This window comes from Phaethon aethereus (assembly GCF_964289735.1).
Source record: "Phaethon aethereus genome assembly, chromosome: 16".
In the NCBI taxonomy this organism is placed as follows: domain Eukaryota; kingdom Metazoa; phylum Chordata; class Aves; order Phaethontiformes; family Phaethontidae; genus Phaethon; species Phaethon aethereus.
This window is the reverse complement of record NC_138592.1, coordinates 1,893,350-1,920,708: the sequence shown is the minus strand read 5'-3', so window position 1 is coordinate 1,920,708 and position 27,359 is coordinate 1,893,350. Positions and strand designations below refer to the sequence as shown.

General features: G+C 43.0%; 1 protein-coding gene across 1 annotated transcript; it reads right to left on the bottom strand.

Annotated features, from left to right (window-relative positions):
• Positions 1-2,928: 2,928 nt before the first annotated feature.
• On the bottom strand, positions 2,929-27,359 carry PRPF6 (pre-mRNA processing factor 6; the record flags this gene model as incomplete). Its single annotated transcript, XM_082007431.1, has 21 exons — positions 27,274-27,359; positions 26,160-26,328; positions 25,256-25,374; positions 24,561-24,639; positions 23,440-23,616; positions 22,440-22,595; positions 21,681-21,775; positions 20,646-20,802; positions 20,271-20,433; positions 17,246-17,364; positions 16,362-16,580; positions 14,616-14,738; positions 13,652-13,773; positions 12,376-12,514; positions 11,255-11,374; positions 9,869-10,045; positions 8,903-9,036; positions 8,320-8,411; positions 6,110-6,224; positions 3,866-3,992; positions 2,929-3,081 (listed from the first exon to the last, which is right to left on the bottom strand). The coding sequence occupies exons 1-21, from the start codon at positions 27,342-27,344 to the stop codon at positions 2,929-2,931; spliced, it is 2,826 nt and encodes a 941-aa protein (XP_081863557.1). The 5' UTR covers positions 27,345-27,359.

Here is a 27,359-nt window from a genome sequence, read left to right as displayed (position 1 = left end):
GCGTCCCGGCTCCTGTTGGACCCTTACCACGCCAGCTTCGCAGCGGGCAGTGCGTATAGCTGCACGCCCCCCACAGCAGAAGTGACCCCCAAGGTCCCCACCTGCACGGTGGCCCCACGCGCTCAGCCGCAGCCCCCTGCCCCTCTCCCCTCCGAGTTTTCAACAGGCACGTTCAACACCAGTGTACCGGCCCAGAAAACTGCCCGGACTCCGGTTCCATGGCTTTTGTACAAGATGCAAGGCGGGGGGGGGAAAATGAAATGAGTGAAGGGCTTGTGTTGTAGTAAGAGATAGAAGAAAGGGTTGAACAATCCAGCTCATCTCAGCTTGGCAAGAGTGCTCCTCCCTGCGAAGTGGGAACCACAGCATACACGACAACATACTGCTGCTGACAGCATCCATGTAACTTGTTTATTGAGCTCTATATATACTGAAAATTTGTAGGTGCCATAATCTATTTAAAAAACACAAACATTAAAAGGTTCTAAGATGGACAACCCCTTTTATCTAAAAAAAAAAACAACCCCAAAAACAAGGAATGTACACCCTCCGGCCAGGGGAAAGGGAAGCTGGATACAAGGAGCAGGTAGCACAAGAAGCTTGGTGCTTGAGGACGTGGTGCAGCACCCACACAGGTCCCCCTGCCCAGGGCATCCACCACATTTCGGTGCGCAGCACTGGGCCACAATCTCTCTTCCCTCACCACCCACAAAGAGCAACTCCCCAGCAAGTCCTTCCCATGTGTTTTCTCAATCCCAGCGCTCTTGGGTAGCCTTTCCCAAAAAATCCTTAAGGATGAGGTGCTGCCACCCCAGCAAGGGGCAGGGGAAGCACACAGATCCTGACCAGCAGGCGCACACATAGTATCTGGCTCAAGGGAAATGCTCTGAACACTTGTTCCTCTCTCCTGAGAGAAAAGCCACACCACCGCGGTCCCAACCATCCTTCCCTTCCCCTTCGCAACTCTGCAGCCACCGAACAAGAGCACCACAGGGCAGAGGAATTGCACCACTGGCACCCAGCTTTCCCCAGCACACTCCTATGCTAGGAAACGCCGTACTCCCTTCCCAGAGAAGTGGTATACAGTCCCCATGGCCAAGCACTTACACAGATCACATTATGGAGGAAGAGTAAAAGCCATGTGAGAAGCAGGAGGGGCTGAAGGACAGCACACATTGAGAACTATTTTTTCAAACCTTTTTTTTTCTCCTGCAGTTTCTGGCTGTTTTGAAATCCTTGCCCAGCCATGTTCCCTTCCCACATGTCTACCCTCTCCTTTTCACAAGAGTGACACCTCCATTCTCCTCCCCAAACTCCTCTCCCTTCCCCTTTGCATAAGCCCACATACAGGAAGGATGCCTGTGATGGCATGAAACCCCTGAGCAAGAGTCTTCCCAACGCCTCTCACTCACCTTTGGGACACTACACTTTCGTGGGACATCCGTGATCTACACCCTCCTTAATGAAAATGCAGCTTCACACACTTTCACCAGCTATTCAAGAGAAAGCACAAGAGTTTCTGTTATAAATCCAGTGAAAAACAGGCTTTTGCTTCGAGACCAACCATTTTGATTTCAGTGTTAAAGGACGGGCTTCTCATCCTTTTTGGCCAAACGCTGTGGCACAACTTGGTGTAACCACCGCAGGCAGATACATTCCCAGAGCGGTGGGAGCCTGATAAGTTCAAAGGTTTCTGCTATCAGCCCCACTCTTCCCAGAGTCAAAGGGCAAGACCACATTCAAAGAGAACGTAAGGAAACAAAACAAACAAGCTGTATTTTATACATATTGTCCAAAGAAGTGGTAAGGGGTTTTCTCCTCCAAGTAAATACATTATATAATGCACATACACAGACCTGGATACTTTTTCTATATCCAAACACGTAACATTACAGCTTTTCATTCAATGATCACAATAAAGTCAGGTTTTTGGGGGTCAAAATAATACAGATCATGAGTGTAGAAAACTGAAGAGAGCTTATAAAGGGCCCCAAACACAAAGCTTTTCCTCTCATGAATTTGCTTTTTTCCATCTGCACTTGAAGAATCATCCCAAATATCCCAACTGAAAGCAGCTGCCACTGTAAAAGTGCCCAGTCTCTCAACAACTCAAGTAAAGGTTGCTCCTTCAAAAGGGCCTTCAAGGATTGCTGGGTTTTGCCTTGTTACTTTAAAATACCACTGTGCTTAATGAAATCAGACACCTAAAAGAATAACTATATACAATTTAAAAAGTGAGGAAAAGGTCTGTAAAAATACGCTCTTGGATTTCACAAAATGCTCCATCTGCTCTAGTTTGAGGAATACCTCTGAGTTGTGCTGCAGCTTGCCAGCAGAGGAGACCACACTAAACCAGGCTCGTGGCAAAAAACTAAAAGACAGGGGCCAGCCCAGCCATTCCCCTTGGCTGCTGGTCTTCTCCCAGCAGAATTCCCCTTGTCGCCTTCAAGGACATTCAGTGTATTCAAACAGCAACAAACCAGACCTGCTGACAAGGAACCAGCATCAGGTGGGCCAAACACAAAGAAAACTGAACAAAGAGGGACCACACAGGACAGGAATGCATGCTAGGGAAGAAACCAGAAGAACTGCTAAATGTCAGAACCCATACAAGCACCAACTAAAGCTTCTATTTACAGGGGGGATTCAGGCATCAAAATGAAAATGCCAACAGTGCTTGACAAGCCTGCTTGTCTCTCCTACGTGACACCAGCAACGGCGTTCAGATGCGCTGCAGAACCTGACGAGCATGTTGTGTGAGCCAAGAGCACTGTCACTGGGAAGGGAAGGAAGTAGCTTTTCTTTTGGGAAGAAAGATCTTTCATATCACCACCGATCTCCTGTTCTCCAAAATCCGTGTCATGCACTGAAAGCAGGTAAGCAGATAAGTCCTACAGAGATGACTAACGCAGCTGAAGCCAGCATACTCTAGAAAGTATTTTTAAGCTTGGCTGCCACAAGCACAAGAATCTCTCCGATCTTTTTCTGCCAATTTTCTATGTCCTTGGAAACATCACACCAGAGCTCTCCGTGGCGAGGTTCAGCATTCTCGCAGCGCTTCCTCACCTCTTCTTGTTGTTCCTACAGGGAAGAGAAATGACAGTTTGCAAGTCTCTTAATGCCCTGGTTTGTTCCAGCACAGAGCCAAAAATTTAACAACCCCACTCTTTCAAAGCTTATGGTGGGGTTTTGTTTTGTTTTGTTTTGTTTTTTTAAGGCAGTATCAAAACTCGAGTCAAAATTCAGTGGCAGCAACTCTCCTGCCTTGTTGAACAAACTGGCCCAAATACAGCCAAGCGAGTTTTGGCTACACCAGGGAAATTGCAGCAGAAACTTCCTTTGAATTACCACCTGCATGAGATCTGTCAAGTGAGAGGTCTCTCTGAAGTCAGAAGATAAACACTCCCATAATTTCAGTAATATCAGGCAGTAAAAACTGCCATAAGAGATTAAAACAGACCGTTCCTCTGGCTATGTTCACATGCAACCTGTACTTGACACTTGTGAAGAAATGGGACTAGTTACACAAACCCAGCATCGCAATTACAGGAAAATCTCCTAAGAGAAAGCTTGCATTTTACAGAAGAAAGATTGATTTCGTAGATTTTTGCACAAACTAGCATGACTGAGGACAACAGCAGCCTGACAGACAGCTCAGCTAATGACAGAGCCTTTTAAAAACCACCACACAGGTCTGTTCATGCTCATTCATGACCAGGCGTGACAGCCGCAGCCTCATCTGTGAGCCACACAGGCAGCAGCGTGCTCAGCCCCACGCTGCAGCAATCCCCGGGACTGGGTAACCAACATCGGCAAGGGATTCCCGCTGCCTTCCCCTGCTCCCTGTTCTCAGGCACACACTCACCTCCGTGCCATGCTGGAGCTCAAATTTGTAAAAGAAAGCCCAGGCATCTCCCAGGTCAGAGTCTATCTTCACTGTTCGGTGGAACCATTCTCGGGCCTTGGTTATTTTACGCTCACTCCAGAATAGCCTGTTGAGAAAACCAAAAGTGAGTCAACAAAGACCCTCTCTTTAGAGGAACGTGCCAACCCGCAAGCAGTCCAACTAAAGGCTCTACAGATATTTCAATTCTTTGCTCTTCCCAGAAGGAAAGAGCAGATTTTGTAGGCACCTGTTGACTGTCTTTCCCCTGGGAAGAGACAAGAGAAGACTGAAAAGAACAGTCACCGCTTCCTCTTCACTCTCCACCCAGGGAAGCTGGTTAAGTTAGCCCCACGAAGAGATCGACACTCTGAGAAGGGAAGTATTGCTCTCTGAGCTCAATCTTTGACTCTCTGAGCTCAATTTTTGCTAACACAATCACTTAATTTTGCTGTTCCGGATTTGGTATAGACAAGAGACAGGATTGCATGCCTACATCTATTTCCCCTCCTCCAATTTCTTAATATTTCACATTGATTTTAGCATCTAACAATTAAATAACTTCTAAGCAGCTGAAAATGGCATGCATGTTCCTGGAGCCATGGCTGCGTGCAGTCACACGTTCACATCCAAGAAAGCATGCTCTAGTGGAGCAGACCTATCTTGTCAGCTCCACTTTAGGAGGAAAGGCGAGCACATAAGCTTCTGCGTTCAAATCCCAGCCTGGCGCCCAGCCTGACTGCTGCCATTTCATAAAGGTACTTGTGAATTCTGAAATTTCTCCCCCCGTAGTTAACCAGCTGAGTCAATAGTCTCTTGGTTTCAGTCCTTTTGCATTAAAGAGTTCATTTGAGCTAGTAAGGTCCTTATCAAATCAGACAACTATCCCTCATAAAGAGCTTAGCCAGTCATAAAATTATACAGCTTATATGATTGTTTTTAAGCCCTTTAATACTCTTGATTGTTCCGTGTTAAATAAACTATGATTTAAAAGAACACGAACAATGATAGCAGAGGCTCAACACCTGCAGGTAGTGGCCATTTTCAGCAACACCTTTAACAAAAGTTTTTCACAGATGTGTGACACTATGCTATGACTGTACCTACATGCAAGTCATGAGGGGAGGTGGAAGCTGTTTGTGTTGGGATTAGCTGCTAAACTGAGGTTGCACCAGAAGGGGCCTGGAAGCAGCTTCCACAAAGGAAAAGTTAGCAGCAAGTGAGAAAAATGTTTAAAGCTGAACAAGTCAGCTGTCATTATCTGGCAGAACCCAGCACTGCAGTCACTGGAGTGTATCCTACAGGGTTTTTTTGTTTGGGTTTTTTTGGGTTGTTGGTTTTTTTTGTTTTTTTTTTTTTAATAAGCCAAAGAAAAGAGTTGTGAAAGAACTAGGCAACTCTTTGAGCAAAATACTTCCTGCATTAACCTCTTCTGATATTCACAAAGGAAGAAAAGTAAGTTTGTTCCAATCGTAACTGCTGTAGAGCCGTTCACACATCAGATAGGAAGAATATGGCACGAGTCACTTCCAATAGCGGTTTTTCATTACTGGACGTCTCACAACTCAATGTAGACAAGACAACAATTCTTAGTAGATTATCTTCCCATTTCAGAGAAGCAAACTACAGTATGACTGCTAGTCTGCATTCCAGGAAGGGCCACAACTAAAGAAAACTGACATAGCAAAAATTCAGGAGGGGAGAAGACTACAAAAGCACAGCACATAGCTCAGGATTAAAAAATTCTGACAGAATCTAGGGTAGAGCGAAAAGATGAAGAAGACAGAGTCAGCTGCATAAAAATTGAAAAACGACCAGAAAAAATTGTCCCTAGTTTCACAAATACTTAAAGCATATCCTATAAAACTTAATTAAGCCTAGTTCATCCGAAAGCACACTGAAATGCCTTTCAAGGGACAGAAAGACAGAAATTTTCAGAGTGCCAATACTCAGCACTGGAGAAGGACTCTGTGTGAACGTTTTGTTGTCTGTGCCACAATCCCAGAACCAGCAGAACAGCTTGAGGGCAGGTTGACATCCCCTGCTTTGAATCAAGGGAGAGATTTGCACAGTTACTAGGAGACAGCTTGAGAGCGGTTACTTGCTTTGAGGCTTATTAGAGCTGCTGCAGCCAGAATCACATGGTCATGCTTGAGTGCAATGTTTCATCATGGATGCAGCCACACAAAAACGGATATTTTAACTACATCAAGCGGAGGAACTCACTTGGCCACAGCCAACAGGACATGTGGGTCATGTTCACACTTCTTGAGAGCATCCACACTCTTGGTCTTCCGTTGCGGTCGCACTTCAAGGAAAATTGCCTCTGACCACAGGATTCCTTAATCAAGTCAAGTAGGAAGATTGTTTAGTCTTATTTCCAAGATTAACCCACGCCATCCTGCCATCAGGCCAGTGCTCTCTAACATGAGCAGCACTACTGCCCCCACCCGGGTGGTTACCCATGCCCCAGCCTCAGCCCAGATCACTCTTTCTGCATGGATACTTCCTTCAGCACTCTGAGTTTTTAGCTACTGCTTGCACCATGCTGGACCTTTGAGTTCTGAATGACTCTGTACCACAACCCTGCTGCAGCTTCAGCACTCCCTAAACAGGTCTGCGCCAACGCAGAGCTCATGCCTGTCAGATGAGACAGTGCAAGCAGTGGAACAGGGGAGGGTAACTCAGCATTTCAAAAGGGAAAGACATCCGTTTGTCTGAATGGGAAACTGCAGTGGCAGAGAAGTCCCAGAAGGTGCAAAGTACACCGTTTGGAAGCAGTTTCAAGGGTGCCAGGGAGCACCACGGTCTTATTGATGCTGGCTCTCCACACACACGATGAAGGACAGAGTAGGTCCGGGTTTAATCCCTAGTTCCTTTCACTGCCAAAAGCAAGAAAGGAAATACGCTCAGAGGAGCATGAAATTTTCAGCTTCTCATGTCAGCCAACCATACCTGCTGATCACTTCAAAGCAAAGCCTGAAAGCTTATGTCTGCCAGGACTCTATCAAAGTGCTCTCGCTTCCCATAAACTGCACCACAGGAACATACACAAGCTTTGATGACTGCAGTGACAGACTGGAGCAGAACTCTCCTCTTCTTGCTCTTTATACACATAGGGTCAAAGCATATTTTTCAGGCCTCTATTTTCAGGCCTGCTGAGGACACAAACACCATTATATTTCAATTTTACTCTTTGTGCAGCCTGCCTACATCAGCCATAAGCACACAGGAATCAATTCAGCAATCGATGGATGCAAGTCTCTGGTTTACATGACTGTAGGTGTCCAACGAGCTAATTCCTGCAGGCTTTTATTCTGGTTTGCAGAGTTTTAAGATAAGAGCTGGAAGTGATTTTATTTAAACAAAAACTGAGATCCTGCCACTCATTCCCATAGCAACAGGCAGATTCTGTAAAAAAGCCTGTGGTGGCAAACACTCACTAAGCATTAGGTCATTCACAAAACAAAGCAGGACTTGGGTGGTATTGCTTTGTTGACCCACTCACATGGTGAGCAGCTTGCAATGAGTTTATCATGTCATAAAAGTCACTTAATTCTCAATTATTTCACTGGGACTTTAGCAGCTGCCAATTAAACACCTTTCAAAACCTAGCCTGAAGGCGAGCTAAAAAGGCTTGCCCTGCAGTAGACTACTACACTTTGTAGTTATGTGACATCTTCTCTCCAAAGATGTCAACACGTTTAAATAATTAAGTCTTCCCACAATTCTGCCAAAAAAATAGGGAAGCATTACGCACTTTCTCCTCCCATCCCAAGAGGCAAATGTTTCCACTGCTGGTTAGCACCAATTGACTTGCATTACATGGACCTATTTGCCTTTTCTTAAATGAGTTAAAATAATCAAAACCCAGGACTAAATATTTATGGTACATGATCCCCTATCATGACTGCAGCTGAAATCTGCTGCCAGCACAAGTTATTAAGCACAGTTAGTAGAGCAACCAGTGCAGGCAAACCAACAACGGGAAGTCTCCTGCGGCCAGCTGAACTCCAACGAGACAGGGAAAAACCCATTCTTTTTCCACTGAACTCCCTAACTACAAACACTCAAGAGTTTTTCTTCAATTTTACACCTTGGCAAACTTCTACCAGCTTCAGAGAAAAGCCACCTGTATCCAAGACGCCTTCCCAGGAAAGCTGGGTGCAAACTGTGGACCACAGGAAAAATAATACACTCGATACTGCAGCAAAATGGAACGAGCACCAACCCGTGACCTCTCTGGTGTGAGATAGCACAAAGCCACTGGGATTATTCACAAAGACCCTCAACATTTCATTTGCAGAAGGATGACTGACACCTCTCCAAAACATAGCATCTTGAGACCTGGGCAGAAAGGATGCCTTGGAAAAAGAGGTATCTTTATCAACTGGTCAAAACAACTGCATTTAAGATAGAAATGAGATCCAGCTCACCTGAATTGGGGCATTCTTGCAATGCCTTGGCCATCAGAGTATTTGCAATATTCTTTAGCCCAGCTCTGTACTCTAATCGCACAGATTCTAACCTGGTAAGGAAGAGAGTCAGTGCTAATATTTATGACAACATATTCATCATGCGGAAACAAACAGGGAGTCACATGAAGGTCACTGGAAATTGCAAACATCTGCCCATATTCTGAATATGTGTAGGTGACTGACATCTTCCCATCCCTCTCTGTCTAAAAATAAACATGACCTTTATTCTATAATCACCTAGATCAAAAACAATCTGAACAAGGGACTATCACAGAAATGACAGATCTCTGGGGTTTCATGCTCTGTGCACTACAACTACCAGTAAAGAAATAACTAGTCCTCATCTCCTTAGAGTAGCTACACACTAGCCAGGATCACCAAAGCATTTCTGGCATTCAGAAAAAGCTGTTAGTCCCGAAGAAACTCTAGGATGGGCATGGTCATAAGTTCCAGGCTCAAATGACTGAGATGATGTAAGAGAGCTGGCCTGAAGGATGATTGGCTTTGTTGCCCAAATTCAGCTCACCTCCACACAACTCACCAGAGATCTGGATTCTTTGGATTCTTTAGGCGAGACTTTTCCAAGATGGCTCTTGCTCTAGTCAACTGCCCAACTTTCTCCTCCAGCCTGGACAGCAAAAGCCAGAGGGGTATGGAATGGGGACACTTTTTCAACTGTTTAGAAAAAAAAAGGTATGGTAACATGTAGATTTGGAAAAAAAGAAATCTTATAACCCTATAGAAAAGAATTTCCCCCGAGACGAGAGACAAAGTTGATTACATTGCTCAAATTTCTCCTAGTCTTACAGAACAGAACAATATAGAAGTCAAGTTTCTCCTATACTCAAAACAGTCAGGGACATGAACTGTGACTGAGCTATCCCAGTAGCAGGAGAAAGAATATACCTCCATTAATAACACATCTATAATTTGTGCGCCGGCTGGCAGTGGAGGGCTCTTACAAAACCAAACCACAGCAACAGAATGCGCAGGAAACAGATTGCCTTTGAAGCCTGGGAAGTCATTAGGGTATCGACACTGGCAGAAACCTGCTTCCCTATTACTTTCACAGCTGATGAGTTTCAGAAGCATTCATACCCAAGGACATCGATTACCATTTGAGAGACACGAGTGTTCTGTAGCCCACCTCCTTTTACTGTGTGTATCTAAGAAATCGTTAGGAGGCTTTTAAGAGTTCTGCTTTTAGCCTTTACCAGTCTTAGAGAATTACTCTGCAATTACTTTTTTCCTACCAGTGAGGAGTCAAGCATACAGCAAACTCTCAAGCAAGAAAGTGAACTTTGCACATGGATACTGGGTAAGAGAAATTCTTGCTGCTTACTTCAAGGTCCTAATTTTGGGGGTTTTGTTATTGTTTCAACCAATGCCAGAGAGAACAGAAATCTCATCGGTTAGTCTGGGACACAGCCCTCTCCACTTTGATTCGAAGACAGACATCTCTCCACACCAGAATTGCAAAGCGAACTTGCAATAACATACATCTTACCCCTTGATTATAAGCCTCTCGTGCTTTCTCTACCAGCTCCTTTTGTTCCTCAATTTGTCCCTTCATCATCCACAGTTTGGGGAAGTCCTCATAGTGCTTCAGGGCTTCCTCACAAAGCTCCTGGGCTGCAGCGATGTTCCCAAGCACCCATTCTAACTTCACAGACTTCATGAAGACCTGAGAACAAACCAGAGCTGTTTATTACTAGCAGCCATTGAAAAACCATTAGTCCATCAATGCAGTGGGTTCCCACTTCCATACATTCATTACAATGTTATTGATTAGCTACAGTTTAAAGTACAAATACAAATACCAACGTTAAATAGTAGTGGGAACAGGTAACAATGAGAAAGGTAAATGTAAATATTAAAGGAGTTGAAACAGCACGATCAACCTGTATCTATCCTATTAGCACAGAGCTGACATTTGTAACATATTTGTACAAAGAGCATAGCTTTAAGACCACAACCAATTAAAAAATTTGAGCCTGCTTCATCAGCACAATCTGACCTCTTTATGTCCAAGCTAGCAGGACCACCTACTCTCCTTCATGGCTTCAAGTTGCAGCTTTGTCCTGCTAATTACAGACTGGTACATATACTTTTCGGCTCCCAAATGCCTTTCTTTTGGCTACACAAGAAGTTACAGCTGCGAGAAATACATTATAGACCAAAGGCTGTTTCACTACTCTTTGATCCCCGTCCTCCCCATTCCCAAACTCCCCCATCATGACTTCGCAAGAGAGGCATCAAGTCTGAGCCCAGAGCTTTGGTGCCAGCTGGAGAGAAGCTCCCTGACTGACAAAAGAGGAAGAGGACAGTTTAAAAGATCTAAGATGAAGCACAAACTGGGGGGAGACACAGGGGATGGACACCAAACTGATTTTTCTTTTACTTGGAAACGTTAAAACGGTTCTATATGAACAGATGAAAATAGACCAAGTTTATCATACCAGAAGTAACTCTAGAGATAAACACAACAGTGTAATTTTAAACAACAAACTCTACCAGAGCTGTCTTTAGCACAGCAAGCATGAGTCTTTTGTGAAAGTATTCTCTCTCTCTTTTTTCCAAGACGTGCTTTTATGCAACATGAACATTATACAAACAGCTGTAAACTGGGAATTTCCTGACTTTTGCCATTTGTGTAAAAAAACCTGAAACCCTTCACTTGATCCTAGCCCTTTTTTCCCATCATGCCATGATTTTGTGTTGCAATTCGCTGGAGAAGCACTGCAGCAAAGTGGCCACATGCTTGCAAAAGGCAATGGCAGGGAGCCATCTGGTCAATCACTAAGGCCACAGAACTGAAGGAACTCCTCCTTCCGCCTCAACTCCCCCGTGGCCAAGAGAGGTCTCAGCCTCTCCACTCTTCACACGTCCTTACCCTTGCAGTGGGGGCACTGCTGCGAGCTTTTGCCAGCAGCCTCCTTGCTCTTTCATATTCATTGTTTTCTGACTCGAGCTTCACGGCAGCCAGCCAGATCTCCTCGCTGTTGGGGTTGGCCTGCAAGAACATAAAATGACAGACAAATGCATACAGTGAATCAACAGCAGATTTAATCCTCCGTTTGATCCAGATTAAAATTGAAATCAGAGCTTTGTCAATCCACAGTAGGATTTTTTTTTTCAGTTCAAGCTCCTCCCAATCTTCTTTGACCTTTGAAGTTTACAGAAATTCTCCAAAACAGATGCACAACACAAAGATATATGTCAGTTTAGAAGTTGGATGCTTCTCAATTGTTGAAAAGCATTAATGCTTGATCTTCCGAACTTCCAGTTTAAATACGGAAAAGATCATAGGATCTGCCACAATGAGACCCTCATTTTATTATCGCCGAGCAAAAAAACCCTGAAGCTTGAATTCCCAGCTGAGGTCTGTGAAACCTCCCCCAGTAAAAGTCATTTCAGTGGCAACCATGTCAAGAAGCCTTCAGGATAGTAACAAAAACCACCAAGAACAAATTTAGGAAGTAAATATCTTTTACCTTCCATCTCAGGACCTGTCATTTGGTTTTGCTATCACTTAGCTCTTAAGCCTCATTCCCAGAGTTAGAAATGTACCACTCTGCCCATCCTTCTTTCTCAGCACCCAGCAGACAATTCCCTTCATTTTGCTATGGATTACTGGGTTTGGTCCCAAGCCATAAGTAATGCAGCAACCTCATTAATTAGGGCAGACCACTACCCCTTTTTAGCAAGGAGACAGGTGACCTAAGACAAGGGGATTCTGATCCATGACTAGGGTTGGTGGGAGCCACAGTAGCAAAATTAATGGTTTGCAAACTCAGAACCTAGGGTGGAACTACTAAAAGAGTGGTAATACACTCTTGCTTCCAGTTTGTTGCTATTTTACAGGAGAACATTTTGCCACATAAAACAATCAAAGAACAGCGGAAGCCCCTGTCGTTTTGAAAGGCAGCAGGAGCCAAGTGTTGACAGAAAAAGCCTGCTCTCTATTCTTTACTAGTCATACTTAACACCATCACGCAATTCTAACATACCCACCTGGAAAGCCAGGGCCAAAATGCTTCTGGCTGCTGGCACATCTCCCGCCAGCCACTTTGATTTGGCTCCCATGAGCCAGAGCACTTCTGCTTTGGGACAGTGAGCAACAGCCCTCTGCAAAAGAGCCTCCAAGGATTCTCTGAGACAAGAAAGAGCAAGTTACAATCACTCGAAATACTGCCAAAGGTGAGCTCTCACACACCATTTTGACTATCACTCAATGTTATAAATATTGTTGCAAAGTCCAACGTTGTAAACCTCGATAAGTTGTTTCATAACAAGGAAAGGGTGAGGTCTTTTTTTCACAAGGGTTCTGAAATCAGCACTCCACAAACAGCTCATTGTTCAGACACCTTTGTTTGACAGCCTCTGCGGAAAGACCCTGCACACAAACAGCTCATTTGTCTTGGAAAGAGCCATTCTTCTGAACAAACCTTAGGAGAAACTGTGACGGGAAGTTTTTCAGAATTATTAGATGAAGCTGGCTTGATCTTATGTAAATTTTTTTTCTCCTCTGGAAAATACACTTTTCAGGTACAACAAGGGGCTTAAAAGCCAGCCACCGGTGGGAAACATGACAGAACATCAAAAGCAAAGACATATTTGCTTCAAAAAAAAAAAAAAAAAAAAGCTTGAATTGAGGCAGAACTCGGCATCTGCAGTCACTTCCACACTACAGCCTTGCTGGATTTAATAAGGATGATTCCACGTGTATAAAAGGTCTATTGCAGACATTGTTTGCTTTATTCTAAACCTTGGGCAGAAAGTTTCAGATGTATAAAGCTTTATGAATAAACTTCAAAAAGGAGGTCTGAGTTGTGACAGTATAAACACCAATCTTTAAACAGACTGTGAATGTGTACATTCTGTATTATCAGAAAATGCAAGAGATGCTTGGACAACTTCAGTGATGAAGTAGTTTATGAAAATTAAACACATGCTGTATTTCTAGTTGATTTGTATTCCAAATTTTTTCTAGAAATGCCTTCTCAAAGATGACTGTCCCTGCCTTGCCTATTCATAACTATTTTTACCAAGTAATCTCTATTGCCAAAGAACTTTTTATAACTTCATAAAACCCAAAGATGTTCTGACCACAACCATAACAAAGAAGGTCAGACCTGCAAACAATGCCAGCAAGTTTCCACCAGCTGAACTAACTCTGCATGTGCAATACACCACTTCAGGGCTGATCTTGTAGCTTTTCCTCATGCCCAGTCCACCACCCTGTAACAAGGATGAATCCCTCCACTTAAGGATTATGCAGCACACGTACCTCGTTCCATGGTTCTTTTCAAAGTACGCTGCTCGCAGCCACACACTCTTCTTGCTCGGGAAAACTTGCAAGGCATAGGCATAAATTGCTCGGGCACACTCCAGAGCATTATGAGCAACACACTAAGGAAAAAACAGGTCAGAACTAAGCCAGTTTAGGGTTGCACTGAAATCAAGTGCAAGAATTAATGCGTGTGTCATTCCTTTAACACAGAACTCAATAACCCATGAACTCAATACATGAATTGGGGCATTATATATAATGGAACAGTTATTATCAGCTTTTTAAAAGGAAGCAGGGAGGAAATTTCCAAGCGTCCCTCTATCAGAGCACAAGTATCACTGGCCTTTCTCTGGGACTGACACACACAAGCCAGCTTGAAACAGTAGTAAAGCATTGTAAATGCTCTTGTGTTTGCACTTTTTTTTTTACATGCAAAACTTTAAGCGCTCCAACATTTGCTCCCCTACTGCTGTAAGCCAAACTTCAAGGCCAGTGAAGCAGACACTTCTCATGCTGAAGTAGAATTTAGTTTTTAGAGCATGTTCAAACTACTCCCCTAAAGCAAAGTAAGCCTGGTAAAACTCTTACCCACTCCCCTGTCCAGTCTTACATTAACTCTTGAGCTACAATGTCTATGTCTCAAAACTCGAGTCCCAGTTACTTTAACCAGACATCAATCTCTGTTGATGTCACACACACACACACAAAAATCCACACCAAAACCAGCAAACAATCTATCACAATACCAACTTTTTGCTAAGTAAAAATTCAAAGCTGAAAAAAGCTCTACAATACAATAACCTCCCGAGAGGCAGACTGGCCAAATGCAGGCAGATGTTGTGGGAATCACATCCACTTTCACAGATAAAAAAATGTGTCGTTTCCCAGGCTCCAGTTCAATTTCCCCCAATTAAAAAAACAACAAAACAAAACCACCACCCAGCATCACAGCTGGACATACACTGTCTGCATCTTCCATCCAGGTATGTTTCCGATCTTCTTCCTCAATTCCAATCCCAATCACAGCTCGCATGATTGCTTGGCATGTGGCCACGCTTCCAGCTTTATCACATTCCTCAGCATCCTAGAAACAGGAGTAAAGCCCTACTCATTCTGAGAAATCAGCACAAGAAGTTGGATTCCGCAACAGCAACTCCTCATGTGCAAACACAGAGACATTGTGAGTCACTGCCACATTAAAAATACCTTTTTACTCAAACATATCTTGACACTAACTAGTGAGCTGACACCCACAAGGAAGGTGCTATAGTTGTACACAGAATCAATCAGAAGTTGGTTAAACTGAGCACATCAACTGTATCCACTGAAAAGGAGTAAGTGTGATAGTGCGTGACCTTTCCAGCCTGAAAAGTCTCCTCTTACAACTCCATTGACCTGCCCTGGGCTGGGCCGGGAGCTGGCCAATAAAAAACTGCAAGAATTTGAGAAGGAAGAATTGTATCATCAAAATTACTGATCTTCTTTCAGCTTTGGGTTGATTCTAAGGTCTCAATAAGGGCTAAGCAATAACTGAATTCAAATGAATACACCCTCAACCGGTGTTAAATTAAAGGTGCAAAGGCTCTCTCACCAGACTATATATGGAAAAGTAGAGTTTTGTGACATACAAAGCTTTTGGAAAGCCAAGCGTGTCATGCTTAAACTTGTTAAAAAGGCCTCTGATCAGGTAACAGGAATGGAACAGTTTTAGTACTGAAAAGGAACTCAAGAAGACAATGATGCAGAGGCTCTCGTGCTGTTTTTTTCAACAGAAGTTTAAATTAACCTTTAATTGTTTTACTACTGTAAAGAAAGTTATAATTCTTTTATATGTTAACAAGGATATCTGTTTAATATTAAATACTTTGTTCATTATCACCACTCTTAAGCACTGTGCCAAGAACATTTTACTGCCTTGACCCACTGTAAGTCACTTCAGTAGTAAACTGGTTTAAAGACTTGGGTTTAAACAAAGCACAGTACAAAATCAGGAGGAAAGAGGCTCTTTTAACCAAACATCAAGCCATTTAGATGGCAATAGTCTTTGAAGTGTCTTACTAACTCGAGAAACTCAAGCACCACTGCTTTTGGATGTGACCAAAACACAGGAAACACCTACAGTTTTTTGCTACTTTTTTAGCACAAAACATTTGAAAATACAGCGACCTGGGATGAACCTGCGGAGAGGTCATGTTTTGTAAACGTCACTGTACAACAGCGTTCCACGACCGCTCTGCACAGCCTTGGGACTAGAAGCCAATAAAGGACCAAGAATATTTCCTGCCTGCTGCATGTGCAGTATTTGTATTGACTTCTTACAACACTACCTAACAAAGACTTTTTTGGCAAACAGATATCTTTTAAGCCAAAAGAGACATATGCAAAAGACACAGAAATCCTTCACTGGAGGCTCAAAGCCTCTGTCCTACTTAAGGCAGCAGCTGCTTCAACTTGAAGCTGGTTATCTTCCAAGACAGAAGTAAACCAGACATTCCTCAGCTCAACGCACGCAATGTTACCCCAGAGTATCACCTAACTATGGCCTTGGCTCTCCTCAGTTTTTTAGTCTCGCCTCTTGTATTTTCACGGGGATCTCCACCGATAAGCCTAGGCAAAATTACTCTATCCTACAATATCTTCCATCGATAGCCTTCAAAACAGAACTTGAAGAGTTCATCTGGGTCTCTAACCAAGACCAAGCAAATACCTGTATCCATTGCTCTCTGTTGATTTCCACACCGTTAGCCCTAAGAGATGTGATGGCTCTGTCAATGATTTTCTCCACCATCTGGGTGTTTCCATTGGCTTCCTCCAGTTTGGCAGCAGTAATCCAGATGTGACGATCCGTCGGAATATTCTCACGGGCTTTGTTAAGGACTTTACGAGCATTCTCATATGTCTCCAGCCTTGCCAGCGCAAGCCACAGCTGTGGAGCAACGAAAGATGTATTTTAGATTAGAACAAGGAGATGACAACACCGCTGCACGGCGTTGTCGGCCCATAGAGATAAGCAGCTTTATGCTGTTTGCTACTAGTTGGCAATTGTCCTCAAGCAGTAGAAGCAGGCTGCAGAGTACCAATGGAAAAATAATAGAAACAGAGTTCACTACTGTCCTTAAAGCCCAATCCTAATCACCTCAAGATATCATCTCCATTTGCTTGGCTGCTGCACTCGTATTTTCTGTTCACATCACCTCTTGAACAGCTCAATATTACATTCTGGTTCAGTGTTTCAATCTAAAACAAGCAACTTCGGTTTAGATTCCCCAGGCTGTACGTATGCTTGTTTTCACAATTGTCGAGACACTAAACACGAATGCGAATATGGCTAATTGGCTACAGCAGGCACAGCAGTACACTGGCATAACTAACGTAACAATTACACAGGAAAATGAGGCATATAATGACCACCAATTAACTCTGGAGGAAAAAAAAAGCACAGTCCACTACTCATCACATCCTTCTCATTGTGGCATAAAGTACATGGTAGAAAACTCACACTGCACTCACTCTGCATTTTGTTTTTAAAGCTCTACTGCTACCCTAGGAGGTGTGTAAGGGGCTGCTTTATTTTACTTTTTAAAAACTTACTTCAACGCTAGTTGGACAGCACTCCACAGCCCGACTCAGCATGATCCTGGCATCCTCAGGTTCTTCTAACTCCACGGCTGCCTTCCACAAACGCACTGAATTTGGAACATGCTCAAGGGCTAGAGAGGCAAAACAATTAATAAACTACATTGTCACAATTGAAAGAGAGAACTGTATTTTTTGAAGATGATATATTAAAGGCTTTGTCCTATTACAGATAAGGTTTCCTGAAAGAGAGAAAGGAAGGAACTATACTTATATTAGCTCTTGCTTCAACAATGAGAACTTAAAATCAGAAAATAAAAAAATTAATTGGAAACAGGTTTTGAAGAGCCAAGGGCTTTTCCCCTGTACAAGCTGTAATTCCATCCTCTTCAGTAAAACACCTAGCTGAACAAAGCCTCCAGTCTCAGCAAATGAGCATATGCAGGATCTTCAAAACTGGGTACCCTAATCAGGCTGGGTCTCCCTGTACAAGAAAGGGAGCACCTTCAATACTAACTAATAACACAACCTTGCTCCTTAGATGTTCGAACTGTCCCTTCATGGTTTAGTTTTCCTATAGGCATCTCCTGACAACTTAATGGATCCCAGTTTATCTTCCCAAAAAGTTATTGGCCCGCTATGCAAAAATAAAACAGGAGGATGCATAAAAGCTTAAAGGTATCGCTGACACTATCACTCTAAGCCACTGAATCTGGTGTGTTCTTTCAGCAATCCATCATGGGCTCCATCTAATTAAGTGTCTTTAAGGTCTCCTTAATCTTGTCCAAGGGATAGCTGGTAGAAACTGCATTCTCTGCAGACTGCCCTACATTGTGCTGTCTGAAACACTGGAGTCTAAACAACAGCTTTTCTCAGTCTGTATCTTCATTATCTTGTATCTTAAAAGTGACACTGAGAAACAAGGGGGTTCTTTTAGCCTTTTGTCACTACAACTTACACCACAGATTACTAGTATTAGCTGCACTGCAGCAGTAGTTGCATTGCTTCCATGGCAATTGTACACAAATGTGCTATAGTAACAAAGGCCTGAGCACATCCTTATTCAATAAAAGCAAGCATAATTGCAGGACCACAGAAACGGGTGGGGAGAGGCATCTAAGCCTACTTTGAAACTAGCTATGCTTCTAGGCAAGGCTGTTCCTTTAAGCATTCCTGCAAAGGCAGAGGCACACTGCTGAGCCTCAACTTCAGAGCACATCCCAGCTCTACAAAAATACACAGAGCATTTACAAGTAGTGTGCACTGAGGATTCAGACATTAACTATTTCTTCTCAAGTCTGCAGCAGCAGGAGATTTTTCTGAAAAGTTTAAGTGAATAAAATCAGCCTGCAAGAGCTGAAAGCACCACTCAGCAGGACAGAACATGCTTTCATAGATAGAGCATTCAATTTTTACATCCCAAGATGCATTTTAAACACTCAGCTCACTGGCTCTCCAGTCAGAGAGGCTTTAAAAACTCCAGCGGTTTTGCTGGATGGTAGGAATGCACACAGCCAAGAGACGAGAGAAACACGGTATGAAAGATCACACTTCAGTGAGATTACCTGGCAGTCAGTCTTTTTTATTTTAGGAGAAATAATGGGTTAAACTGCCACTTATCTTAAGGCTGTACATACAAACAGCTCCAAGCATCATATTACTGATGTTCCCTAGGTAGCAGAGAAGCACCGTGAAGCTGTTAACAGGCAGAAATTGGAAAGAGACTGATAAATCATATTCCATTGCACTAACAGCTTTGTATCAGAGATTAAGTAGGTGGTTCCAAAAAATGAAGCAAGATGTTTTTCTTTGCAAATACAGTATTTAAAGCAAAATTCAGTACTTAACACGTAAGTCACTGCTTTCACACAAGATGCTCTCCTACCTGAGCTAGACTCAGAAATCTATTTCTGCTCATGTAAAAGTGTTTTTCTGTTCAGCACCTATTATTGTTCTTGAAAAAGACACACAGCGTCACAGGAGCAACACTTCACAGCATACTGCTCTGCTTAGTCCACAAAAATTAAAAAAAGCTACTGAATAGTTAATATCTGAACTCTTACAACTTCAAACCCAGGAACCTTTAAGTGCCTTTCATCCACATGCAGTAAGAGGTCATTTCACCAGAGATGCGCAATTTTACATGCAGTAGTAAGAGGTAGGAGGCAATTCACTTCCTTTGAAGCCAGGCCATTCAATACTGTAGGCTGCTTCACAATGATTTAGTAAATGTATTAAAACCAGACCCTCTTACCTGTCTAGATTAAAGTCAGGAGATTAACTGATACAATTCAATAGTCATGACAGATCTAATCTCTACCAATACAGGCACAGTAACTTAAAGTAATCAAAGAATTAATACCATGAACCTGCGAGGAAGACCTGGGTTCAGGACAACACAACAAACTGCTGTTAAAGAGATCATTATCTGGAAAAGACAGCAATTCCACAAAAGGGGGAAACCTCCAAGTGCAATACAACAGAAGATGTAGGGTTTTAGGTAAGGACCATAGAGAAAAGCTGTTTGTCAAGAACACAGAACTTGCTACAGTAAAGCAAACCTCAACGATATGAGAACCCCAAGGCCTCCAAACTCCTCCACCAGGAATCGCTGTGGTATCTAGCAGGTTACAGGGAAGTTGGAACTCAAACAAGAATTCCGGTATCTTTTCCCAAATGCATCACAAGGTGACAGTTAAAACATCCTTTTCTCCTTAGAGCATGGGGTTTTTTTCATTGCTTTCATCTACCCATCTAACTTTGATCAAGTTGGAATTAGTTTTAGTTAAGTGAAATGTCATTTTGCAGTTGCTCAGTAGCAGCAGCTTTCCACTGAAGGACATCTTACAAATACTTCAACAACTCTACTCTTTGACTCAACAGCAGCAAGTTCCACCGTTAAGACACACATTATTAACAACCGTTATTTTCACCAAGGATGCAAAAAACCCCTTAAACTTATGGGCACATCTTGAACAACTTACAATGCAATACAGAGGGAGACTCAGACTTTGTTCCCTGACCCTGCAGAAGCTCTCACCTTTCCTAAGGACGCGTTTCTTTGCACGGATATCTGTCTCCAGCTCTGCTGCTCTTATATAGATTCGGACAGACTGTGGAAGGTGGCGGACAGCTTGGGCCACAACAGCCTTGGCTGTATCCCCAGGCTGAAGCCGAGCAGCTTCTAACCAAACATCTTCACTCTGTCAGGAAAAAGAAAGAATATTCCTTTACATCAAAACAAGAATTTAAAATTAGAGCTTCTAACTAAATATGTGTTCTTTTAATATTGCAGATAGTGAAGCTGTATCAGGCATAGCCTGATACAAGCTTAATAGAGAGATGCTGCTGCTTGTAAACACAACCTTTTCCCACTGTCCTGCAAGGATCAGCAGGGAAGCAAAGCAATTCTGACCTTGGGGCACATCTCCGTTCCTTTCATGATGAGGTTTCGAGCCACTTGGAGTTTGCCAGTGACCTCCTCCAGTCGGGCTGATGCTATCCAGGCTGGCGGATGATGAGGATTGGTCTCTCGTACAGATTTCAGGAGCAAACGGGCTTTCTTGATATCACTAAAGGAGGAGGAAAGACAGACAGGAAAATTCTCAGCACACTAGCAAACAATTCTCCTGAATCAGTAAGTGCTTTACAGTCAGTTCTTCACAGCCACACTCAGATGCACAATAACTGTGATCTCAAATGTTTCCATACTGGTGATACACACAACATACTACCAAAATAAGTTTACGAATATACACTAACACAATGAGATCACAGTGAAAACCAGTTAAGTATTTAAGTAAGATTTTTAGGAATTACAGCTGGGCACTGCCAGTTGGAAGCTGATAAGCAAAAGCATTGATTTAAGTCAAATATTAGCATCAACATTTGCACATAATCTCTTTGCCTTAAATGGCAATTCTTTACAAAACAGGTGTGAAACTTCAGGTTTTCAGAGGTTGTCAATCAAGCCTAAATTAGCAGTACACAGATACAATTAACCAGGTTATTTCCTGGCTGGCAGGCAGCCACACACTGCCATCACTCTGGCATGTTAGTCCAGGGATAGAATGGAAACAACCCCTCCAAACTGATGCATCCAGGTCAGATGCTAAATACATCAGTTGAAAGACTACACCAGATCTCATGTTAAAAGGATTCATCCTCAAAAACTCACCTAGCATCTTTTACAAATTCAATGCTATCTGAAAGCCACCAGCTCAGACATATTTCCCATCCCTGGAAACATTCAAGGTCAGCTTGGACAGGGCTCTGAGCAACCTGGTCTAGTTGAAGATGTCCCTGCTCATGGCAGGGGGGTTGGACTAGATGACCTACCTTTAAAAGTCCCTTCCAACCCAAACTATTCTATGATTCTATGACTTCCATTTATATGCAGGATCACAGCCATTACTAAGAGAATAAATCAGTTAATCCTTCTTAAACTTACTTGATATCTCCTCCATGTGTGGGAATCATCGAATTCAAGTCTGTCAAATATCCTTTGGGGTCCACTACAGTCTGGCCACTCACAGAGTCCGACACCTGGGAAAGTCAAGTCAGCGCTACTGAAATGACCACTCATAGCCCCCCAGTCTGCCTGCACACACTAAAGACTGGAAAAGACACTGAAGCTGTACAAGAAACCTAGACATTCATCTGCTACCAAGAGCAAGGAAGAAGGAAAACACAAAGCCTTGCTTATTAGCTTTTTTCCACTTCTAAAATATACAACTTGAACATTAAAAACCTAGTACCACTGAAAATCCAGAAAACAAGCATCTTGGCTTTCAGTCACCAAAAGATCTTGCAGTCCTGCCAGCTAAAGCCCATTTTTTTAGTTTAAACCAGATTTAGATGGGAAAAATCAATGGAAAAGAAGTCAACAACAATGTAAGAGTAGTACTTTTCAGCATTTTGCCCTGCGCCCCTACACAGGGTGGCCTGAAGTCCACCTCTGCTGTAACAGGGCAGTCCGTTCTCCCATAACGACCAAGTCTTCCAGGGACAAACTGCTATTTCTCAGGAAATTCTACTAGTGTAAGGGGCATCAGATTTGGGGAGGAGGAGTACAGAATTGTTTCACAGCTGAGCTGTTTCTTGTAACACCCAAGAGAATTAAAGACTTTACCAAACCCGGGTCTTAAATAGCAGCTCAACACCAACCCCAAGTATACCTGTGACAGATCCTGCCTTCCAACATCCTCACCTGGCTTAGCCTCATATCCATCAAGGTGTTTCTGGCTTGGCCAATCTTCCTCATATCCAATTCGCCTGTCCCAGGTGTCATTAAGCCTGGTGTCATTCCTCCTGGGTATGGAGTATTCAAGCCCCCTGGATATGGAGTATTCAACCCGCCAAATTGCTAAAAACAAGAGTGAGAGAAATGCATTCCTAAAATCTCTTCTGAGATTTCAAAAATAATTCAGGCTGTTGGCTGATCTGCTCTTCTCCAGTGGCTACAGGACAGAGTTGTCAAAGCCCCATAGGTACTTCTGAAACAGTGGCTTCCCTGAATCACAAGACATTTCTCATACAGATTTTGCAAATCTGTAGGTCATTACTCAAGTTTAGTCAAGTCAGTGAAATAAGTAACAAGAAAGTGAAAAATTCAAGCACAAGCATCTAAACCTAGCACATTTAAACAAGAATATCTATAAAGTCATCCCATGGACATGGTGCCAGTTTAGGGCCAGTCAGATGCTTCTATGACCATAGTAGCCTGGAGCCAAGTAGCAACAAGCTAAATGACTTAATTTTCAGTTGATTGTAAGGCAAATAATTTTTAACACAATTGCTCCAGGGTTGAGCAAACCATTAGGTGAAACTGAACTTTATTTTCTGTTCCATTTTTGCAAATTGCTGTTACAACAGAAATGGATGTTGGTTACGCTCACCAAAACTCATTATCACAATTCTATAGTCAGAGAAAAGGAAAAGAAACACTTTCTTCCCTCTTTAACACAAGAACCAAGCCCTCCCTGCCTATCCTCAAGTTTTCTCTGGCAATGAGTGTGCACTGAAAGACTCCAGCAAGCACAGGAGTTTAGCATCCAGCAAGTCCTTTGACAGACTCAAACTACATCAAGTTTTTTGGTCAAGTACCTTCTCCCCCCGCTCCAAATGCCACTAATGAATGCAAGGTTTAACCCTTGTCTCTAATTATAAAGTAGGGATCACATCTTCATCAGGTTTGCTTTCAAACTCACCGTTTGGCGTGGGTCCACAGAAGTGTGATTCTCCCCCGACTGTAAATGCTTTGCGAAGAAGCTATCGGGTACAGGAGTCAGCTTCTCGTAACGAGGATTCCTCTGACGCTTGTTCCTGGCATCACCAACTTCTGGAATACTCAACCACTCTTCTTCTGTGACCTCTGCTAGCTTCCGCTATTCAAACAGGAGTTATCACCATTACTTGTTGTAGAACTTTTTTCCTTTTAACTGCTCTTATTCCTTAATAGATTGGTTTTTTTCTTTGAAAGAATTCAGATTCTTTCAAAGGTCAAAGATCAGATTTTTTTGCTAATCCAATGTACAAAAGAATTACATGCATTTAATTAGAATTTGGTTTTAGTCCAGACTGAGATTCCAAATCAATTTTGTTATTAAATTCAGTGCTACAAATATTCAGATTAATCTCAGTGCCTGTATCATTGAGTGTTTTATTACTAATCATTAAACAATAGCTTAAACAATACATTTTATTTAAAAGAATCTTTAGAGTCAGGAGATCCTGCTCAACTACTATTTCAATGCCAACAAGCTATCAGTCCCTCAAGGACAGAAGCGTAGCACCTTCTCAAGAACTGATGTGAAGTCCAAATAAAGCACAAAACAAAAGCCTAGCATCAAAATTTGCATAAATTTCACTACCTCGTGTATCCACAAGGAAAGTGCTCAACAGGCAGAATCACTGTATCCTGCCGTATCTCTAAAAAGTAGCTTGTAAACACTCACTTCCATCAACTGAGTGTAGCTCTGAATGCTGTTGTCAGTACAGATGATATTGCTTTATCACTTACTGAAGATTGCATCACCACTCTGATTTAAATCAGCACTATCAATTATACTGCCTGTAACTGCATAACTGCAACTGAAAATTATACTGCAGCACTTGAGAGATTCAAAGCAAGAAGAGGTTGCATGCCACTACCTGCCAGCTTCATATTAGTTTAGTTATTTTTCCAACAGAAAGGAATTCTAATCTGGAGGATAACAAAGTACTTGTTTGCTAACACACAAAATCAGAGCAAAGAAATGCAGAACAGACATACATTGCCCATATGTCATAAAGATAAAAGTCACATTTCAGGCAATATGTTCTTCCTTACTTTCAAGTCCGAGAATTGCTGCTGAATTTTGGGTCGTTCCATACGGTATTTTTCTATTTCCTCTTTTTCTCGTTGTTCCCTTAGGAAAAGGAATACTGAGGTTATGCTCAAAGGAACACTGGGCAAGTCTTTAAACAAAGCATTGATATTACAGAAAAATGTGTTTGATCAGAGCTAAGGAATTAAAAAAGCAGGATTTTTTCCAAGCTTAGATTATCTACATCTACGACAGAGGTGTCTTTATCAAGTAAGACAATATTATAGTGTAAAAACAGACATCTCCAACCAAGTGAACTTCAGTCTTTAACGTCCTCTTACTTGTAAACCAGGTGGTGAGTTTAACAGGCTAAGTAACACCGGTTTATAAGACACCTGCATTACATGACTTTTCTAACAATTTCCACTGTGATGTATCAAAATCAGTCACTCAGCATCTCTCCACATCATCTTAATAAACTACAGTGAAGCAATTCAACTCTCAGAGAAAGCTGTGCAAAATACCCACCATCCTTAAAACTTGAAGCCACAGGGTCAAAAGTACGGTGTTAAAACAAATAAAAACTGCGTACGCTTCTGAAAACGTACCCAGCAGACAAGGACAAAACCTGAACTGGAAAAATGGAAGCGGTAGAGGAAAACTCTAAAGCACACACTAACTAGAAAACACCCCATGCCAGTGCTGCAATTTATCCTACCTTCTTTCTTTTCTGCGTTCATCCATCCTCTTATCCAAAGCTGCATAAATAGCATCTGCTTCCTCATCATCTTTTTCATAGGGACCGCTTGAGAACAGGCTCCCAGCATACCCATTGAACTAAGAATTTGGAGAGAGAAAAAAAAGGGGGGGGGGGGAGAAGAGAAAAACAAATGCAGTATCCTCAGTTTAAAGCTCCTGTTATGTTCCTACTACAGCCAACAGTCACCCAGAACAAGGAAAATGCATGAGCAGGCTATTCCTAACAACATTGCATCAGACTAATAAAACCCTAAATAAAAGCAGCTTTCTTCTGTGTTTATCCTCCCACACCATTTCAAAAGCAAAACTGCTTCAAAATTGTTTCTCTTTCAAAACTGCTTCTATTAAGCAATAAATGAGATCCCAGTATAGAAAGGCCATTTTCTTCCATCAACCACTTTTTTTTTTTTAAACTGTCGAAAGCAAACAAAAAGAATAACACAACATTTAACTAACCAAAGAGGGATTTAAACACAGAGACTACACAGGCCACATAAAGACAAATATGTCAAAGCACAAGAGCTTAGACTTCATTTGTGCAGAATAAAACACATATATACCCCAAAGTACTTAAACTAATATTTTATTTATGGATATTTTCCCAAGACTCCCAGGGCTCCGTATACATAGATACCACGATACATGGACTGAGACCACCACAAAAATCTGCAAGCACTTGCCATTATGTATAACAAGGTCTCAATTAAAAAAAAATAAAAAATAAAGGAAGTGCTGCTAGCAAACGACAAGAAATTTTGGTCTTGAAACCTCAGCTAATGTGGGATTTCATAGCAAGAGAGCAGGGAGCTAAGGGACTCTTCTTCCACTTGGGGAAAGGAAGATGATGATGAAAATCTCATCACCTCATCATAATTGGTGTCATTCAAGTCTTCATCATCATCATCAGCCGTCTGATTCTTTTTCATTTGATCCCCAACAGTTCTCTTCCCTGGCGGCGCATGACGGTCATCCACGGGGTCATTGGCATCACGTGCAGGGCCAATATCAGAGCGGGTGGTGAAACCTGTGGCTCTGTGTTGATAAACCAGCAGCAGCTATTTAGCACACTGCAACCCCACCGTTTGTTAAACAGGCACTCTGTCAAAACTATTACTTAGAGCAGACAATAACAATATCATTCTTTTACAAGAACAGCATCAACCAGTCCCCATCCCTATCATTCATAAAGCCTGGGGGAAAAAACTTGTCCTTTTATAGGGAGGAATTGATCTACGAAGACACTGCAATCAAATAGCTCACTGCTCTACCATCTGTCTTGTACTGAGAGATGCTCTCTCTTCTAATGGTCTGTCTCTCAGTGGGACACATTAGAAAAGCTGATCCTGCAGGTTGTAGGGCACTATGGGGTGTGGGACTGGGTACAGAGATGGGGCGATGGGCTCACCAGAAACCCCACATTCAACTGGCCAGTATTTCCCAGGGCACCGTCAATAGAATCACCTCAGCGTAAGCGCAGCAACAGATCAGCGGAGAACAAACATAATGCACACCCAGCAAAGGGCAACTCCTGGTACACCTGCCACCACAACCTGCCTCTCACTGTGCCCAGCACAAACACCCCCAGATCTGATGATTTTTTAACAGGCCCCATGTACATCCGCAGCTACAAAACCCGGAGAGACACCATCTCCTCCCAGCCAGCAGCGTCTAAAGCACCCAGGAACTTATCCCCGGTACCAGATCCGCATTTAAATACATAAACCACCTATTTGAACAGTAACGCGAACCAACTCGTAGGAATAACGCCTAAAAAGCCGCGCAGGCCACGCGGGGCCTCCGGCCTGCCCCGAGGGGATGGGGATGGACGGGGCATGGGCACCAAGCCAGGCACGAAACGGGGCCCAGGGGCGTCCTGCGACCCGGCGAGGAGGGCGGGCGGGCCGTGAGGGGGAGCCGAGGCGGGGAAGGCCTCGGCCAGGCCCACGGGGGCCCGGGGGAGCCCGGGCGGCGCCTCACCCGCGGCCCAGCCCCGGCACGTAGCCCAGGGGCGCAGGCATGCCCAGGAACGGCTTCTTCTTCTTGTTCATGGTGCCGGTGACGGC